The 20,939-nt window shown below is 39.1% G+C and overlaps 1 protein-coding gene across 2 annotated transcripts in view; it reads right to left on the reverse strand.

Moving 5' to 3' along the window:
- Positions 1–1,911: 1,911 nt before the first annotated feature.
- The window catches only part of STX12 (syntaxin 12), a 33,706-nt gene continuing 14,678 nt past the window's right edge, over positions 1,912–20,939 (reverse strand). For both annotated transcript variants that reach the window (XM_044770157.2, XM_044770156.2), the window contains 6 exons: positions 16,796–16,933; positions 10,421–10,464; positions 9,001–9,106; positions 5,240–5,312; positions 4,454–4,536; positions 1,912–3,131 (listed from right to left, as the gene is read on the reverse strand). In XM_044770157.2, the coding sequence (XP_044626092.2) occupies positions 3,039–3,131; positions 4,454–4,536; positions 5,240–5,312; positions 9,001–9,106; positions 10,421–10,464; positions 16,796–16,933 (537 nt within the window). In that variant the 3' untranslated portion in view covers positions 1,912–3,038. The remainder of the gene's footprint in view (positions 3,132–4,453; positions 4,537–5,239; positions 5,313–9,000; positions 9,107–10,420; positions 10,465–16,795; positions 16,934–20,939) is intronic.

Raw genomic sequence — 20,939 nt, forward strand, 5'->3', positions numbered from 1 at the left:
TTCCTAGGAATCCTAGTCCTAGGAAACAGGATAGAATGAAATATGAGTTGGGTTCTAGTCTGCATTTAGTGACCAAAAGCAAAAGCTTCATCCTCATGAATGAGGACAACCTCTGAATAGGAGGGAAAAAAACTGAATAGGGGAGGCTCAGGGTGTTTACTTTGTACTGATTGAATGCTAATTGCATTTTGATATTTTTGCCCAATGGTACAAAGCAGTGTATCACCACCCCTTAGCAAAACAAACGAAAAACTGCCCTGGGAGCATCAGATCAGCAGGTAGCAAGTTCTTGTTCTGAAACATTCCCAGATGATGTGGCCAGTGTGATATTATTTCTGCTTTACCCTATGCAGTACTACAGTTTTAATTCACTTGAAGAGAGAATGCTAGATCTGCCCAGTACTTCTAGAACATTCCATAAAGGAAAGAGAAAAGGGGAAGAGAAAAGGAAAGGAATAGACAGGCAAATATAGAATTTGTATGTTCAGACCAAACCCCTGTGTTCCTTATATTCAGAGAATTTTATCATAGAAGAGAGCTATTGAGAAAACTTGGGGCTTATGGGTTAAATGACTTGTGCAAATACCTGCAGCAAGTTAATGGCAGAGCTAAGATTCTCCAGGCCGTCTGTACCCCAGTCTAGTTTTTGACCTCCAAACCAATGGCTCTCAAACACGGTTACACACAAGAATTATCTGGAGCTCTTCAAAGTCCCTATGCCCGGCTATACTCCAAACTAACTAAATTAGAATTTTGGGGCCGGCCCGGTGGCACAGCAGTTAAGTGCACATGTTCCGCTTCAGTGGCCCAGGGTTCAACAGTTCCGATCTCGGGTGCGGACACGGCACTACTTGGCACGCCATGCAGTAGCAGGCGTCCCACATATAACGTGGAGGAAGATGGGCACAGATGTTAGCTCAGGGCCCGCCTTCCTCAGCAAAAAGAGGATTGGCGGCAGATGTTAGCTCAAGGCTAATCTTCCAAAAAAGAAAAAGAATTTTGTGGCAGAGGCACCTAGGTAGGTATCGGTATTTTTTTAGTTTCTAATGTGAAGCCATGGTTAAGAACCACTGTCCCAGACCATGGTGCCCCCAAAGATGAACAGAGTACACATAAGGAGGATTCTGTGAACAGGTTTATTAGGACCATCTAGCAGAACCTCTTGGCAACTACCACAAATTCCAAGCCATTCAAATTCCAGGCCAAGGCCATATTTGCTACCCATGACCACTATTACCACCACCATTAGATTACAGAGTATGTCTTACAGAACAGAACTATGGTGGCTTCAAGTTACCCAAACTGAAATCGTTTTTCACAACCAAGACTTTTTTCTTGCCTGGAATGGTACAAATGATGTATCCAAGTCCAGCTGTGGACTTGGAGCTGAAGGGGCAGTGATCATAGAACCAAGGAATTAGCTCTGAAGCTGCTGCATGGGCTACTGTGACAGCCCAATAGCTCCATCTTGGTTTTCAAGGAAAGGACCACAGTAGTGCCTATTCTACCACCAAATCAAGTCACCTGATCGCCAGTCTTCTTGCAGGTCTCAATTTTTCTCCGGATAGCACATTACCTAATATCTATCACATTAGCATGTTAACTCATAAAATCTTACTACAAAAGCTTTTAAAATGTTTATTTGTATTAAGTGGGTGGAATGGTAAAGAATGTAAAGAAACTTATGCGTTTGGGCCCTTGTTTCCCTGTTGTTCACATTAGTTGAGTAAAAGATTAAGTAACATCAAAGGGAGTGGAAGAAATGAATATAAATATATCCAGGGTAGCCAAATCCTCTAATTCACTAAAGGATGAACTGAAATTGTTGGCCTAATTCACATTTATGTGAGAGCCTAAAGAAATTATTCTCTTTAACTGCTCTAGACCTGTGAAAAAGGGAAGTGGACAACATTTATATTACAAGACAGCAATCTTTTATTGAAACATTTTTTGTCTAAAACTATGCACGGAGAGATTAATCTCTTGTTCATAAATTAGGATAAATCTAACATCACTATTCCAAACTAGTATTATGTACAAAAATGAACCTTTTCTTTGCTTTATCAGCAGGTTCACAGGACTAAATTTTAAACCAACTTCAGACTAGCTTTTAAAAGCAACCCTTGTAGGACAGGGGGCAGCCTTTTGACAGTAAGTAACATTGATCATTCACCAGGAATGTAGAAACACAACTGAACAACAATAACAAAAAGATTAAATCATTCCAAACAATTCCTATTTGCTTGCCAAAAGCATGCTTTGTCTAATTCTCCCTTTCTATACAGACAGGTGGGAGAGGGACCTCATAGAGAATAGTAGTGTTAATTAAATTAAACTTTTCAAAAATGAGTAAGATGGTTTAGTGTGTATATGGATGAACTGCTGTGGATGACACTAGCAGATAATAAAGTAAACTTTAAACCCAGATTAATATATACCCCAACGACTGGCCAGCTCCAATAAATACTTCTCATTTAATCGGATCACGTGTGCAATTTTTTACTTTCCAGTTAAATACATTGCCAAAATCTTTCAAAGCAGATAAAGAATGGGTTTCTTAGAAATTCAAATTAAAATGTTAAAGAATAAAAATTGCTGGCTTATTATACAGTCTGACAGACTCCAATATGCTGGGTGCCAGAAAGTAATTCTATCTCAGTTGCTAGTAAAAAGGTAAATCTTGTACACATAAAAAGACAATATTACAAGACTGTAGTGTCACCTGTCAAAACAAGAATATCTAGAATGGAATTTTCAGTAGATACTTGGGATGAAGGGTAATTAGAATGCAAGAGAAAGCAAATCCACATAAATTAATTCCTAATTTGAGAAATCAATAAAATGTACACATAAACTGATAAATACTGTCTCCATAGGTCACTAATTCCAAGGACTAGTTAGTAGTTAGTTTCTAACTAAATTATTACAGGACGTTCTGGTGTATGCTCTCTTCTTGTGATCAGTTTGTTCTGGCAAGACTCCAACAAGCTCTTGCCCTCGAAAACAGCTCCGTGGGAGAAGGCTCTGAGGCAAGCACTTCATTTATTAACTAGGCACAAAGTAAGTACCAAGATTACAATAATCACTGACAGGACAAGCACCAGGATACAGATCTTCTTGCGAGACTTTTTCTGAGGAGAGAAATATGTAAAGAAGACACTCATGAAACAAGTAAAATTTTTTTATATCTAAGACTCAAAGAGTGCTTCATAAATCTGCCTCCTGGTAATTCAGAATTAACTCTATCCACGCATGAATATGCAGACACCTTCCCAAAATCTCAAAAGTTACCAGCACTAGGCAGTAGTGCGAGTTCTAATGCCAGGCTCCCAAATACAATTTTGCAAAGGAACTGTTTATACCTATACTACTAGCCATTATTTGCAATAAGTTATTTGTGCATGTGTATTTTAAAGAAGTTTTATAACTATTATAAAATTTAATGTTCACTGTAAAAAATACAGACAAGCAGAAAGAAGAGAAAATAATCACCCACGGATAAAACTGTTGACATTTTGATTGTATTTCCTTCTCATCTTTTGTCTATGCATATTGTTATTTGACATAATTGGGATCATACTGTATCAGTTTGATGTTTTTCTGACTTAACATTTTAGCATAAAAATTTTATTATAAACTCTTCATAAACATCTCTTTTAATTCCCACATAATATGTCATTGAGTGGATATATGTAATTTCCTTAATTGTTCCTTTACTGTTAGATACTAAAGTCATCACTGGGTTTTTAAAAGGAAATACTATTATTAAATACAACTTTCTTTAAGAACATTCCCATGTAAACCACAGATACCCTAGGAACATGGAAAATGACTGAAATGCTAGGTATTTCTAAAAAGCCATGCAACACCAAATTGAGGAGAAATGAGATGGACCTCATTCTCAATATCTGTACACTGAGATAAAGACCCAGATAAGTCATAAAACCAGAGTTTCAACTAACATGTAGAAGAATATCACTTTATAGAAAGTAGAATGATTAACCCCTATTTATTCATAGATAAATAACCCCAAAATGATAAACCCCTATTTATTCATAAATAAATAGCAGATGGAGTTGATTCTATGTCCATTCTCTGTGACAACAGTCAACAAAGTATCTGCAAAGTCCTCCTTTGTACCTACTACTATCCTAATTGAAACAAATTTTAGCTGTTCAGGATATAAAATTAGCCTTATACCAGATTTAGCTAACATGTAGCTTATGGGGTTAGCTTTGTAGCTAAGAAGCTTTTAGGAAAGTTTATTCAAGGTTTGATGCCTTTCCTCTCTGCAAAGGAAAATGCTAAAAATGGAATTGGGACTGCAGTTATGACTACTTGCCTCCAGCTTAAGCCTAAGCAAAAGGCTGCAGCTGTTCTCAGTGTGTCAGTGTACTCTGATGGCCCATAAAGTCTGCAGCACAGAGTGGCTTTTTTTGGTACCTGCTTTTACCTGATAGTAAGCAGCTTGCTGTAACTGATCAGTGGCTCTTTCTACATGTACCTCTGAGCTTTCCACATTGGCTTCTATGCTATCTGCAAAAAAGAAGGGCAGTGGATGTTTTACCACACTCACATGTTTCAAGACAGCAAACTGACTTCTGATGTTAGGGGTCCTGGTTTCTCCACCACAATTCCAACTATCCAGCCATGAAATCAAAAGTTACTAATTCCCTAAGAGAATAGCCCTATTCTTTGGAAATAAATACTGAAGTATTTGGGGGTAAAGGGTTATGAAATACGCAACTCATCCACAACTGGTTCAGAAAAAGTTATGTATATACGTATAGAGAGAGAAGGAGTGAGAGTAAATAAAAAGCAAATGGGCTAGAATGTTAACAAGAGATAAATCTGGGTAAAGGTTACAAAGAAGTTGCTTGTAGTATTTTTATTTTTGTAATTGTTTATAAACTTGAAATTATTTCCAAATAAAAAGCTTAAAAAAAGAGTTACTAATCCTATAACTGTGCAAGTTTCTGGAGAGAAAAACTGGGAAGCTGACAGCTATTTCCCTAAACAGCCAAAGATTTACCAAGAGGCTATGGCAAGTGAATGGAGCTGAGCATTCATGGAGGCCTCACTTTAACTTTTACATTTGACAACTTAAGAAAACTGCTAAGAAAATGAATTTAATAATTTTTAAATGGCATTCCTAAATTCCTAAGACACATCTTACTGACTTTTTTGCACACAAACACTATCAACTCACCTGTATGTTAAAGGTATCAATAATACATACCAATCAGATCACCCTGGTCATGGATCATCATGGCCAAATCTTTAAATATCTGATTGACATCCAAAATGTCAGCCTAAGGAACACAAAAAACAATTAACTAACATTACGCAACATGTTAGAAGATTCATTTCCTCTACTTACCTAAAGTTTTGGCTATTAACATATGTGTTTTTAAGGCTTAGATATCATGCTTTCTCCATGAACATAAAATGAAAATAAAGATAATCATTAACATTTACTAAATGCCAGCCTTGGTGGTCTAGGGGTTAAGATTCTATGCTCTCATCGCCAAGATCCAGGTTCCTCTCCTGATCAGAGAACCACATCACTCGTCTGTTGGTTGTCTTACTGTGGCAGGCATGTGTTGCTGTGATGCTGAAAACTATGCCACTGGTATTTCAAATACCAGCAGGGTCACCCATGGTCAACAGGTTTCAGCGTAGCTTCCAGACTAAGACAGATTAGGAAGAAGGACCCGGACAGCCACTTCCAAATAAATTCACCACGAAGCAGGAGTGCATTGCCTGACATAGCAACAGGAGGTGAGAGGATGGTGCAAAAAGACCAGGCAGGGTTCTACTCTGCTGTACACAGGGTCACCAGGGGTTGGAATCAACTCAATGGCACTAACAACAAAAGTGCCTACTATATGCCAAGTACTATACCAGGTAGGTAATTAAAAGCACAGACTCTTGGAGCCTGTCAGCTATAGAGAGCCCATAGTCTTGCTGTGTGACCTTAATCTTCCACAGTCTTGTTATGCAACCTGAAGTTAAGAACTTCTCTGGACTCTCCCCTCTAAAATGTGGATAATGACAGTACCCATCTCATAGGGTTTCAGAAGTAGTAAATAAATTAATATATTTAAAATTCTTAGAACTATGCAATAAGCACTTCATAAGTGTTAGCTATTATTAACTATTACTTAACTTAATTGGTCCTCATGACAACTCAATGAGACATATTATCCCCATTCTACAGAAAAAAAAATTGGGGCTCAGAGAGGTTTAATGACTGTCTTTTCCAAGGTCTCACAGCTAACAAGTGGCAGAACTGTGAATTAAAAATTCATGATGTTTTCATTATGTTACCACGCCTCAATGATACTTAAAATTAATCATTCAGTCACTCTATGAAGTAAGTTATCTTTGAGGATAAGGAGGCACAGAGAGGTTATGTAACTTATCTAGTCACATAGCACCTCAGTGAGGAAACTGAGCATGGCAGCCAGGATTATATCTCTAAAGCCCATGCTCTTTCAATTGCAATTGCCTCTCAGAATGCTACGATAAAAAACGATGCCTTGCCAGCAATGACTTCCTACTCAGAACTTGGCAAGAACAGTTCTTACCAGCATCTCAATTACTTGCTAAGAGTCTACCATAGTTGGAACAGTCTGCTAGTTGCTGGGGACTTGACTTGGCAAGCCCCTAAGGATGGGGTCTGGTGGCCAGGGAAAGCAACCTTGTGATTAGAGGAGGGGAGGGAGGCTGGAGGTTGAACCAATCACCAATGGCCAATGATTTAATCAATCATGCCCTCGCAATGAAGCCTCCATAAAAATCCTAAACGATGGGGTTCAGAGAGCTTCTGCGCTGGTGAAGGTGCTGAGAGAATGGTGCACCTGGACATGGCATGGAAGCTCTGCCCCCTTCCCACACACCTTGCCTTATGCATCTCTTCCCTCTGGCTGTTCCCGAGTTGTATCCTTTTATAGTAAACCGGTACTCATGGAAGTAAATTGTTTTCCTGAGGTCTGTGAGCTGCTCTAGCAAATTAATCAAACCCAAGGAGGAGGTCATGGGAACCTCCAATTTATGGCCTGTCAGTCAGAAGCACAGGGGACAACCTGGACTTGCAACTGGCGTCTGAGGTGGTGGGGAGGAGCTCAGTCTTATGGGACCGAACCCTTAACCTGTGGGATCTGATGCTAACTCCAGGTAATGTCAGAATCTAGTTAAATTGAAGGACATCCAGCTGGTGTTGCAGAATTGCTTGATGTGGAAAAACCCACACATTGTTGGCCCAAAGTACCAGATGTGTAGTGTGAGAGTAGAGGAGACACACAGGAGTTTTTTTTTTTCCCCATTAGAATTGTATGTTAGATGTAAGAAATGACTGGATATGAAAATTGAGCCCCAGCTAAAGAATTTGAACTTAATTCTGTTAAATGTGAAGTGCCCATTACATTCCTAAGACCCACTATGCTACACTCCTTTCCTTAACTCCACGTCTCACTCTACTCTCTGCTATAACAGCATTTCTAATTTAGAGAACCAAGTCCATGATTACTAGCAGTAGGTGAGTAAGAGAAAAGATATGACATCTTTGCAGGCAATAAAATAATCAAACTTGAGGAGGAACTGTCCCATCTAAAAACAGACGCTGATGGGCTCTAAGGCAGTGGGTCACAACCCTGACTGCACATGATAATCACCTAGGAAGTTTGTAAAAAACTTCTCCATGCCCAGGGCCTCTTGTAGATATTTTTACACCATTTTTAACCTACAAAAAAATAGGCATTTCATACAGTCCAAACTAATAATTAGTGGGTGGGGAAGGAGAGCTGCGGTATTTAAAAAAAAATCTCCAAGTGATTCTAATGTGCAGCCAGGATTCAAAACCACTGCCACAGATGAAGGTCAAGGAGGAGCTCCAAGTTTCTCCTCTCCACAGCCGCCTCCTCCCCACTGTCCCCCAGGGATGGCAATCTTCTGCCTCCATGGAGGAGAAAACTACTCAGATTTAAGGATATTTTATGGGTCATTGTGTCACCGACTAATTACCCCAAGAAATTCAAGGGTGGGGTTGGATATTTTAACTGTTTTTCCAAATTGCTCTTTTTCCTTTTGTTATGTGAAGGAGATGCAATCACCAACCACCCTGAACCAGACCAAGCCTCACCAGGAGAGCTATGCCTGTGACCTTTGCCTCATTTTTAATGCTAAGATCTCCCCAGGAGGAGCTTAGGCCTTATTACCATAACCTGCAGTGTATGTGGAAGCATGTTTTCCAACTGAGCCTGCTCAAGCGAATAACCACCTCTCCCTTTTGAATATTCATTCCCCATCGGAAATAAAGGTTCCTGCTTCCCTTTGTTCCGGGACGCACGACTTTGGAAATGATTCCTCATGGTCTCCTATTTGCTGCAAATATACTTTGTGAGACAACTACTTCTGGTGTAGAGTCTGGTTTAAATTGCCAGGAGGGAACCCACTTTGGTTCAGTAACAACTGTGCAAAGTTAAAGTTGGAAATTCAGGTCAAGAAAGACCTCTCCCACAACCCCTACCTCAAAAACTATTCCTATTTCTCTGACTCACTGAAGTGCTATCCACAACTTGGGACTGGACAGTGGGATGCACGAAAATGGAGCAAACCTTCTGGCCTGCCTTTATTCTGAGCTATTCAGACTAAACAAAGGGGCTCTCCACAGACCCCTCCTAACCTAGAAGTGGCAGTGAAGTCTGGGGGCAAAGGCTTAATGAGCAATAAAATATTTGTTAGCCTTGCTCTGTTCTCCATGCATATTCTCATGGAGACTCGTATCACCATAAGATGCGGTGATTGAGGAAAGGATTTGGCTATTCTTGGGCACCATGGCCAATCCCATCACAAGAGTAGTTCAAATTCACCATTGAGACATAACATGCAAATCACACAACTCATTTCCTACTTTTTCATAACCACCAAGAGAAAATCCAGGTGGATTAGAGAGTGCAGATACATTGAGTCAAACAAAAGCCACGGGCTGGCTCTCACCTCCAGCTGCCGAATCGCTGTTTCCCTCTCTTTAATAAGTTCCAGATCCTGCTCAGTGATGGCCACCTCATCCTCCTGGCTCTGCATCTGGTTCCACTCCTCATGGCTGCAGGGAGACAAGCACACTAGCTGATTCCTCTTCTCTAAGGTGTGTCTGAGCCATATCTACAACACCCCTACTGCAGCAGAGCCTCTGCAGAGACCTTCCCAGGGCTCCAGCCCCTCGGATAGCAATACCAAGTTCCCGAGGGCCACTTTCCTTCATATCCAGAGGCAAAAAGCTGATAACACCAAGAAAACAAAGGCTCGCCTTTCTTGGGCAAAACTGAGATGAAGGAGAATTATGAGGGACAGGACTCCTTGCTGTTTCCATGGAGGGGTACACTCTGCAATCTTGCTATGGCTTGCTAGATGAGAAAAGCAGGCAGAGATTTGAAGTTAATGAAGTATACTGGCCCATTCTCTTCCAGGGCACTCTCCCAGTGCAAGCTGTGTTGGTGTCTTGGGTACTAAATAGGTGGAGGAGAGCAGGCTAAGTGACCTGTCAGTGCTGCGCCAAGTAGTCCAACAGAATCACATGTTCTGGTTTTCAGGAATCTTCTTGAGGTTATCCTTTGGGTTTAATGCCTCTTAACAGATAACTAAAGTAAAAAGCTAATGAAGTGTTGTAACTCTCCTTTTCAGGTACCATATTTAGAAGAAAGGCATACAACATACTGTACTAGACATGAAGCACTTTGAAAATCCAGTATTCAGCATTTTTCCAACAGTATGCATAAATCACACATCATCTCCACAATATTTAAAGAATTTCCTCCATGTGCTAGAGATACAAAACTACGTAAGACAGCACCTCAGGCCTCTGAGGTGCTCACAGTATAGCGGGGGAAACATACATATCTATGATTAAACATTTTAAGTTTTGAACTAATACCACAAATATATTTCTATAGAATTAGTTAATTCAGTTTGGAGAAGTTAAGAAAGGAGACATCTTTCAGACACAAATTGTCTGTTTTTTCTGTTAATACTCCTAGAAGGATGGGTTGCCTCCATTTTAGAGATGAGAAGCAAGAGACCCAAGAACTCTGAAGAACTTAAAGCTGAATTAGACGTAAAATGATTTAGACCTCCTAATCTGAAGATTTGTGGGTCCGTACTTATTCCTAGTGAACCTGGCCTTCTCCCCAACACACAGACATTAGGGGTTTCTTGGAATTTTTTATTTACTTTGAAATTATTCCTTCTATAATTCAAAGATCTTGGAAAAGTCCACAGTTTTGACTTTTTTATTTGGTCCCACTCCAGGTCTTCCTTTATTTTTCCTCCTTTTGCTCATTGATTGTTTAAATTAAAAGTAAGTATAAACTATAGAATCCTATCTCAACTATCCAGCAGGCTATATGAATAATTTCTTTACCTGTCAAATGAGACGAGCTGCTCCTCTCTTTGCCTCTCCTCGGCCTAGAAAGCAGATGGCATTATTGCTGCTGTTATCCAGAAACATGTCACAGACAGACACACAAAACAATGGCTTCCTTTAGCTACAATATAAAGAAGCAACATCCCTTGGCTCCAACAGGATCTGTAAGACGCCACAGGGCTCTGGCCATCTGTCTCGACTAGGAAATGGGTGTGAAGTAGTTGAAAGCGAGTCGGCATTCCAGTTTGGGCTCAGAACAGAAACCATACTGAACAGGATGGAGAGAACATGGGCAGGAGAGAGGAATAAAAAATAATAATAATGATAACCTATTTTAAAATTTGGAGGGAGGTGGATTAAGGGAAAGAGTTAAAAACTTGCAAGGAAACATTTTTAAAACATGCAAAGAGTTTTAAAAATGTACATTTATAGTACATTAGGTAGAAAAGTGGCAAACTCACTGCAAAAATCAGTCTAATGCATTTTTACTTTTGTGATTTAAAAACTAAGAAAAAACGTTAAAAGCGTAATCTATTATTTTTTTTCCCTTCTTCTTCTCCTCAAAGCCTCCCAGTACATAGCTGTCTATTCTAGTTGTAGGTCCTTCTAGTTGTGGAATGTGGGATGCTGCCTCAGCATGGCCTGATGAGTGGTGCCATGTCCGCACCCAGGATCCGAACTGGCGAAACCCTGGGCCAGTGAAGCAGGGCATGCGAACCTAACCACTCAGCCACAGGGCCAGCCCCCTATTATCATTTTTAAAAAGCTTTCCCTTTTTATAATAGCAATGATTAAAAGTAAAAGCAAAATGAAGAACATTTCAAAATTCTACCCATCCAGAGGAACACTGTTTTTTTTTTTTAATTTTTACTTTTTCCCCAGATCAAGAAACAAAACACTGCTAGCATCCGAAAGCCTATCTCAGTGCCCTTCTCCAATTACAACCCCCTCTCTCTCGTTTAAATTAAACATTATTCTGACTTTGTGTTAATCATTTTCTTGCATTTCTAAAATAGTGGTATGCATCCCTTTTTTTTTCTTGGTTATAAAGATTGGCCTGAGCTAACATCTGTCGCCAATCTTTCTCTTCTTGCTTGAGGAAGATTGCTGCTGAGTTAACATCTGTGTCAATCCTCCATTTTTTTTTTTAAAGATTGGCACCTGAGCTAAAATCTGTTGCCAATCTTCTTTTGTTTCCCCTTCTCCCCAAAGACTCCCAGTACATAGTTGTATATTCTAGTTGTGGGTCCTTCTAGTTCTGCTATGTGGGATGCTGCCTCAGCATGGCTTGATGAGCGATGCTATGTCCACACCCAGGAGCCAAACCCACACCACCAAAGCACAGCGTGCGAACTTAACTGCTTGGCCATGGTGCCAGCCCCAATACTCTGCTATTTTGTCTATGGGATGCTGCCACAGCATGGCTTAATGAACAATGTGTAGGTCCATGCCTGGGATCCAAATTTGCGAACCAGGGAATGCCGAAGTGGAGTACGTGAACCCAACCACTGCCACCAGGTCGACCCCTGTATCCTTATTTAATATCATTTTACCTGATTTTGAACTTTAAATGAATGGAATTATGCTGTGTGTATTCTTTCATGCTTTGATTGTATCACGCCAGATTATGCTAGATCCATGCCTGAGGCTGAGTGTAACCGTGGTTGGTTCATTTTCTTTGCTATATATCATAGTGTGTGAATATACCACAATGTATTTATTCTTTTACTTTTGGTGGACATTTGGATCTTTCCAATTTTTGACTACTGCAAACAATGCTTCTATGAACATTCTTGTACATATATACTGGTACAAACAGCCAGTTTTCTCTAGGGTAGAACTGCTGGGTCATAAAGTATGCATGTGTTCTGAACATACAGCCAAAATGTTTTCCAGCAGTTGTTCCAATTCACACTACCACCAGCCAGGTAGGAAAGTTCCTATTGCATTATATCCACAACAACCACCCTCGGTGTTCACAGAATTGTAAATTTTTGCCTGTCTTTTGGACATGAAATAGTATCTCATTGTGGTTTTAATCTGCAATTCCATGACTTTTTAAAAAGTCAATACCTTTCCATTTGTTTGACTCATTCAAAATAATACTAAGATTTTATTTGCCTTTTTCACTGTGTTGACATTTGCACTCATGGAACAAAAATAAAGGTAGATAAAACTGCTGGCACTTTAACATGAATGAAGGCAGTGGCACCGAACTGTAGGAAGATTATTGTATTCTTCATTATCACACACGGGGGGGAAAGACAGTTTGTCCTTAATGAAGCCATTAAAATGATTAATTAATTAAATCCCAACACCTCAATACATGTCTTTTTAATACTCTGTATGACGAAATGGGAAGTATACATAAAGCATTTCTGCTGCATACAGAAATACAATGTTTGGGGCCGGCCCTGTGGCCGAGTGGTTACGTTCATGTGCTCTGCTGCAGCGGCCCAGGGTTTCGCTGGTTCGGATCCTGGGTGCAGACATGGCACCATTCATCAGGCCATGTTGAGGCAGCGTCCCACATGCCACAACTAGAAGGGCCCACAACTAAATATACAACTATGTACTGGGGGGATTTGGGGAGAAAAAGCAAAAAAAAAAAAAGATTGGCAACAGTTGTTAGCTCAGGTGCCAATCTTTGAAAAAGAAAAAAAAAAGAAAGAAAGAAATACGATGTTTGTCTCCAGGAAAACCACTTGTGTAACTGAGTTGCTGAGTGAACTAGCTACTTTTTTTAGGGGAAATCATTTTACATATTCTATATAATTTATATTTATATATAAAACTTTTATAAACTTTTTTAAGCATATAAACTTTTTAATAAAATTTGTTTATATATATATATACACACAAGCTTTTATATATGTGATATATATAAAATGACTGATGATCTATGGTTATTCAAATGGGTATTTGGCAGACAAGTTCTTGAAAATAAACAATGTGAGCCTGTCACTTCAAGGACAATGGACAGTGATAAAAATCTAGCTTTCAAATTAAAAAAACAGAATTCTGGGAAACTTCTATTTGCCACTTATGAACTTGAGAGTTTCCCAATATTTAAAGACTTTTCTGATAAAACGGAAGATAACATACAATTTTTTGGTGTCGTATGATGAAATATATCAACATTTGGAAGACCTAAATAACTCAGGGAACCAATATTTTCAAAATTTTAAATACATGATGTTATAAGAATCATGCATGGATAAAAGACCCAATCAAACTATAAGAGAGGCCAAGAGATTTTAATGTAGCAGAGTATGAAAAAGTCACTAACCTGGTTTTAGATTCCACAATGCAACTAACTTTTGTCAAGTTTTGATATAGTATCAAAGAATAGCAACAATGATCTGAAGAAGTTAATTAAAATACTCCTTCCTTTTCTAATTATATACCTCTGTAAAGCTGGATTTTCTTCAGGTACCTCAACCAAAACAACATAACACAACAGACTGAATAGAAAAGCAGGTAGGAAAATCTAGCTGCCTTCTGTTGAGCCAGATATTAAAAAGATTTGCAAAAATGAAAACAATGCCACTCTTCCCACTAAATAGTTTTATTGTTTTGGGAAATAGTTATTTTTAACTAAAATCTCACTTATTTCTATGTTAATATATAATGGGCTTATTATTTGTAAATGAATTAATAAGCATTTTAAAAACTTCTCAATTTCAATTTTTTTTAATTATTATTATTATTTTTTAAAGATTTTATTTTTTTCCTTTTTCTCCCCAAAGCCCCCCAGTACATAGCTGTATATTCTTCGTTGTGGGTCCTTCTAGTTGTGGCATGTGGGATGCTGCCTCAGCGTGGTTTGATGAGCAGTGCTGTGTCTGAGCCCAGGATTTGAACCAACGAAACACTGGGCCGCCTGCAGCGGAGCGCACGAACTTAACCACTCGGTCACGGGGCCAGCCCCTCAATTTCAATTTTTAACACAATATATATCAATAGATATCATTCATACAAACGAAAGTTCTTTAGAGTCCTTAATAATTTTTAAGTGTAATGGGGTCCTGAGATCAAAAAGTTTGAGAAACTATTGTTTTATTGGGTTGTGTCTTTTTTATATTGATTCATGGGAATTCTGTATATATTCTGGATACTAGTCCTTTGTCAGTTATACATAGAGCAATATCTTCTCCCTGTTTGTGGTTTGTCTTTTCACATATTTACTACTGTCTTTGCTCTTCATTCCTTTCTGCTTTTCACTTACCATCTGGCATCGCCTTCCTTCTGCCTGAAGTATATTCTCTAGAATATTCTTAAGTAAGGTGTGCTGATAGCAAACTCTCTTCTGGCTGAAAATGTCTTCAATTAGTCCTCATTCCAGATATCTATTTTCACGGGGTTTAGAATCCTAGGTAGACAGTTACTGTCCTTCATAACTTTAAGGTAACACTCTGCTGCCTTTCACTGTTGCTGTTGAGAAGTCAACTGTCAATCTTACTATTGCAGCTTTGAAGGTATTCTATTGTTTCCCTGGCTATTTTTATGATTTTCTCTGTCTTTGGTGTTCTGAAGTTTCTCTCTGATGTATTAGTTGTGAATTTTTAAATTTATCCTTCTTGGGATTTGTTGGGCTTTTTGAAACTGTAGATTGATGTCTTTTGTCAGTTCTGAAACACTACCAGCCTAATGGTACAGGTACATCACCTCTTCAACTATCACCTCTGTTCTATGTCTGCTCTACTCTCATTCTGTAACTCCAATTAAAACCATGTTAGATCCTTTCACTTCATTCTCCATTTCTCATAATCTTTCTTCCCCAGTAAACTTCTTAACCCTCTCCCCTACACGCTGGATAATATCTTCTAACCTATTTTCTAGTTAAACCATCCATCCATTAAGTTTTTAATTTCCGTATTACATTTTTCAATTCTAGAAAATCTTTTGACTCTCTTCCAAAGCTTTTTGTAGTTTCCTGCTTCCTGAAGATGTTTTCAAGATTTTCTTTCCTTTCTTGAAACACAATAATAATAATATAATAATAACAATAATTCTAATATGTGAAGTCTTTGTAGGTCTATTTCACCTCACTGCTGTTTCTACTAGCTCTTGTTCAGGGTTATTTGTTTATGTACTTGGTTATTTTTAACACTGTGCTGTTTATTACAATTCAAATACTATTTGAGGGTATTCTTTCAGGACTAGGATAAAGGTGTCTAATCAGAGAGGATTTGTATTTGCTTCTGCCTGGCACCTAGGTACTCTACCAGCCCAAGACTACCTGAAGTTTGAGGCTTTTGGACCATTAAGGCAGTATGAATTCGGGCAGTAGATCTGCCTGAAGGTCACTCTGTGGTACAACGTGTTGTCTGGACTTCCCCTCCCGCCTGCCCTCCTCCACCACCGGCCCAGCTCAGTGCTAATGCAATTCTTTTGCAGTCCGCTGGAGGAAAGGAGGGCTTACCTTTGGCTCACTCATACCCTCAGGAGTCTTTTAGGGCCCAGTTTAACTTGAGGAGCACATTCTTTTAGATTCTCCACCTTGCTGGGACCTTGGGCTTTGACTTTTGTCCCCCCTCATACCATAAGGACATCAAAACTGAAGTCCAAGTTTGTCCTCAGCGAATGTACTCAGTGCAACAGCAGTGTTAGCGCTCTGCTTACCTCTATGGGCCCTCACATTCTCTTAGATTTTGACCTTAAGATTTCATCATTCTTTGATATTTTTGAGAAGTTGGGGTTTTTTTTTAATTAATTTTTTTTCCTTTTTCTCCCCGAAGTCCCCTAGTACATAGTTGTATGTATATATTTTTTTAGTTGTGGGTCCTTCTAGTTGTGGCATGTGGGATGCCACCTAAGCATGGCTTGATGAGCGGTGTCATGTCGGCGCCCAGGATCTGAACCAGTGAAACCCTGGGCTGCCGAAGCGGAGTGTGTGAACTTAACCACTCAGCCACGGGGCCAGCCCCAAGAAGCTGGGTTGTTCAAATCTAATATTTCTTAATTCTTGTCACTCCTAGAATTTGTTAATTCTGTTAATTCTTTTCAAATACTAAGTCTAGTATGTATTGTCCAAATAACCCAGCCTGTTATATTCTAGGAAACAGATTAATTCTTTTTTCAAGTTTTTAATGTAAGACCAACATAACAATAAAAAAGAAAAAAGAAAATTACACATAATTCTACCTGTCACTTTTTTTAACCTTTGTGCATATTCTAGTCTTTGACCAAAGGCACACACATTTTTTATATAGGTTATACCAATCTGGCATTTTCACAGCAGCTAATGTCTATGTTTATTATTTGGGGGGGGGGATAGTAAACAAAGGTTAATGGTGAAAGAGGGAAAAAACAACTTTAGGAAAGAACATCCTGAAATTTGCAAAAGTCTTCTTTCAGGAATAAACTTACAGAAAGACGAGATCCGGCTCTTGCTCTGGCAATACTCTCCTTTTCCTTTTCAGACACCCTTCTCTGCACAGCCTGGAAATTGTTTAAGGCTGCAGAGAAGTCATTCATGAGGCGTTCCTTCTGAAGTTTCTGCTGGCGCTAAGGAAATTAAACAAGAACTTGAAATTTCATATTAACCTAGATTCATTTAGTTTTAATTCGCATTAAAAGCAAAATTATACCCCCGAAAGATTTTCAACTAGGAAAATTACTATGAAATAGCCTCTCCCTTAAATTAATAAATTTGCTCTTTGCTAACTCAAATCCCTGTTATAAGCCAAGTCATAATTTTCCTTCATTCAGTCTGACAAACCTGGGCATTGGGTGTCATTTACCTTGCAGGGTAATCTCAGAGGGAACTGCAATTCAGAATTTTGGCTCCCTAGAAAATTGTAAAGCAGAATAAATATCTCTGGATTCAGACTAGATCCAAACAGAGATTTTGTGCTAAAATGTTAAAACTATATTCTTCTATACTGAGTTCACAGATGAAAACCACAGAATCATTTTCCTTTACACTGTAGTAAGGTTTAAAATCTTTGAGAACCTGAAAACTACTTTGTATAGTTACAGACTACCTTTACAAAGCTTACTGATCCTATGTCTCAAAAAACACATACTGAGAACATTTACCATGTGCTAAGAACACAGAAGTAAAAACTCACCCGAACTCAAACAGCTTGCCTTCTATTTGTAGATAAGGGATATAACATACAAGTAACAAATCACTACAAATAACTGCTATATCCGATTATTACCATAGGAGTTCAGAGGCAGGTAGAATCAGTAAGAACTCAAGCGGTCAAAGGTCTCAAGAGGAAGTGGACACTGAAGGGAGAGTGAGGTGTGAATAAGCAGAGAGAGAGAAGGGGCAAGGCAAACCCAGGAAGAGAGCAGCATGAGCAAAGGCATGGCAGGAGAAATTTGAAGAGGATCTATAAGCAGATAGTTTGGCTGGAACCAAAGGTTTTTTCATGAGAGCAGCTAAAAGATAAAATTGGAAAGGCACAGAAGGGGCTGACCACAGCAGGTTTTAAATGCTAAGCTAAGGAGTTTGGGATTCAACCTCTAAAACAGAAAGAGCAATGAAGATTTCTGAGCAGGAAACGTGATGGGCAAAAAATGATAACTTAGAAAAATTAGTCTGACGGCGTCTAAGATGGAGTGGGAAAAAGTAACAAGTCAAAAGGATTGCTGCAATAGTCTAGGTTTACCCTTAGGAGATGTGGTATCAGCAACGGGAACACAAAGAAATGAATTTAAGAAAAGTTATGATGACTTAATGACCGGCTGTGGGGGAAGGGGAATAAAGCCAAGAATGACTCAAATTTCACACCTGGGAGAGTGACGGTAATAACAGCGAAAGCAAATTTAGATGGGGAACTTTTTTCATTTTTCTGGGATTTTTATTTTTATATAAACATTGTAACAATAAGGGGGAAAAAACATTCTCCAATGTCACTATCCAAAAATACTACCTTTTAAGTTTATCATAAACATTTTCCATGTCACCATACTCTTCACAGTTATGGTCTTTGTTACATAACAGTCCATCAAGTTGATCTAGTAAATTTTATGTAAACATTCCTTCTAGATTGTTCCCACTTTTTAGCTATTATGAATAAAGCTAAAGTGAGCCCTACTGTAATAGCTAATATTTATACAGTGCTTACCATGTGCAAGTACTGTTATAAATACTTTATAGAATAACTCACTCAATCCATACAATAACCTATAAATTAGGTACTATTATAGTCCCTATTTCACAGATCAGAAAACCGAGGCAAGGAGAGGTAAGTAATTAGACCAGGGTCACACAGCAACCAGCAAAGGTAGAATTTAAATCCAGGATATTTGGCTCCATAGTACATAGTTGGGTTTTTTTTAGAACTCTTTTTCTTCAGGACAAATTTGCACAAGTGGGAATAATGTCAAAAGGCACAAACTTTTCTATGACAATAAGTATTGTCAATCAGCTTAGTTAAAGGGTTTGGGTGAAACGGGAGGAATTCAGTATAAGACAACACATTAAATTTTAAATGAAGGCAGTATATTCAAGAGGAGATGTCAGAAAAGGAATTGGCAATATGGGCCAAGTACTTAGAGGCTTAGGAGCTAGGGGTGGAAAAAGATCTGGGGGACACGTTCATAAAGGTGACACGGAGCTCAAAAAGTAGATAAGACTCCTGAGGGAGAAAGCACAGAGTGAGAAAATTCCAGGGTCAATGGCAGAGCCTTGGGCATGCCCACTTCTAGGAAGACAGAGTTAGAGAAGGAGGCGGGGCCTCACCCTGGGGTCAGAGAAAATAGGCCAGAAAGGGATCACCAGAGTCGGGGGACAGAACGTAAGGGGATCATGGAAAGAAGAAGAAAGCTTTGGTGGAGACAGGATGGAAGAGGATCAAATGACTCAGAGAAGAAAAGTGAATAACAACTCAAAAAAAGGCCACTGGTTTTGGCAACTAGAAATCACTGATGCTAGTACGTAAGTACGAAAAAAATACTGAGGTAGGTTGTGTGGTTTGATGCATGGCCAGTAGCAAAATGACAGGTGATGGGGCCAAGATTAATTAGATGAAGAAAGAATTGAAAGGGAAGAGAGTATTCAACACAGTAGGAGGAGAGGAATCGAGGAATCATATTGCACCAAAGAGAGTATGTTTGTCGATCTGTTTTGTATTCTTAATGATCCACGATAATGGAAGGGAACAACAGCATGCGTAATCCCAAAATAACTTCTATTTGATTTTAGAATACATTAGATTCTTTTCTCTTTGGTAGCAGATTTAACTTTCTATTTATATTTTGCTTAGGTGACTACTTAACTCTTAAGTACATTCAATACTCTGTATCAGATGCTCAGACTCCTTTTTTATTACTACTACAACTATCTACAAATATGTATTCCCTAAGCGCCCAGCTGGGAAGAGGAAAGGCATAATTTGGGAACAACTTGGAGATATTGGATGGCAAGGAGGAACTGGTCCACCACTGAAATATCAGCACGAGTAACAACTAAAACAAACAGCGTTCATATGGATAACCAACAGTGATTACATTAAGATCATTTTTGTGTGTCAGGAAGATTCGCTCTGAGCCGAGATCTGTGCCAATCTTCCTCCACTCTGTATGTGGGATGCCTCCACAGCATGGCTGACGAGTGGAGGAGGTCCACAGCCCGGATCCCAACCAGTGAATCCAAGCCACTGAAGCAGAGCACGAAGAACTTTAACCACTCAACCATGGGGCTCCCCCACATTACAATGACTTTTTATTGTGACTACTTTATAGCAGGAGGACAAAGCATCTAGTCTTGGTTCCTCTCTTTTGTGGAAGGGGGAGCCAAAACTGCAAAGACTGAACATATAGTACCTCGTTAAACAGCTTGCCTGGGGTGGTTAAACTAGCGATTTTCAAACTTTTTTGATGGAGACACACAGTAAGAATGTGACATCTTGAACTAGGACCATATACACACATATGTATGAAGCAAAAGTTTCATGTATCCACATTCACCCTTATCACAGGGTACCCACTCTGACATTTCTATTTTATTTCATTTTTTTTTAATGATGATCACAACACACTAAAATTATTTTATGTTCCAATAGCCACAACTCACAGAGGACCCAGGAGAGGGAAGTTGTAGGCTTCATCTTTAGAGCCATCAGAGATAGGACAGCATCATTTAAAAAGTTCAATAATAAAAAGCAATATTAGTGCCCCCCTGCCCCCCTCCCCCCCCCCCCATGAATGGTATAGAAGCTAAAAGCAAAATGGAACCACAATAGGCTAAGGTTGATGAAGAAGGTTTTTCCTGCTGGAAGAGAGAGGATCTGAGGTAGACCATGAACGATAGGTAAGAGTCACGCCACAATGGAGGGGGCACATCTGACTTCAGGAATGTGTGAAGAAAAGGCACGGCATGTCAAGGGAACAACGAATGCCAACGAGAACTGTGTGTTTTTAAAGGATTTAAAAGGCCACTGAATCAAATGACCTGAAAAGAGAAACCATTTTCCCTGAGCATTTCCTCAACCCGAGACCCATGAATGACTCAGGACGGGACACGAAAGTGAGTGTAAAATATGAAAGAGAGAAATTT

This window comes from Equus asinus, chromosome 5, assembly GCF_041296235.1.
Source record: "Equus asinus isolate D_3611 breed Donkey chromosome 5, EquAss-T2T_v2, whole genome shotgun sequence".
In the NCBI taxonomy this organism is placed as follows: Eukaryota; Metazoa; Chordata; class Mammalia; order Perissodactyla; family Equidae; genus Equus; species Equus asinus.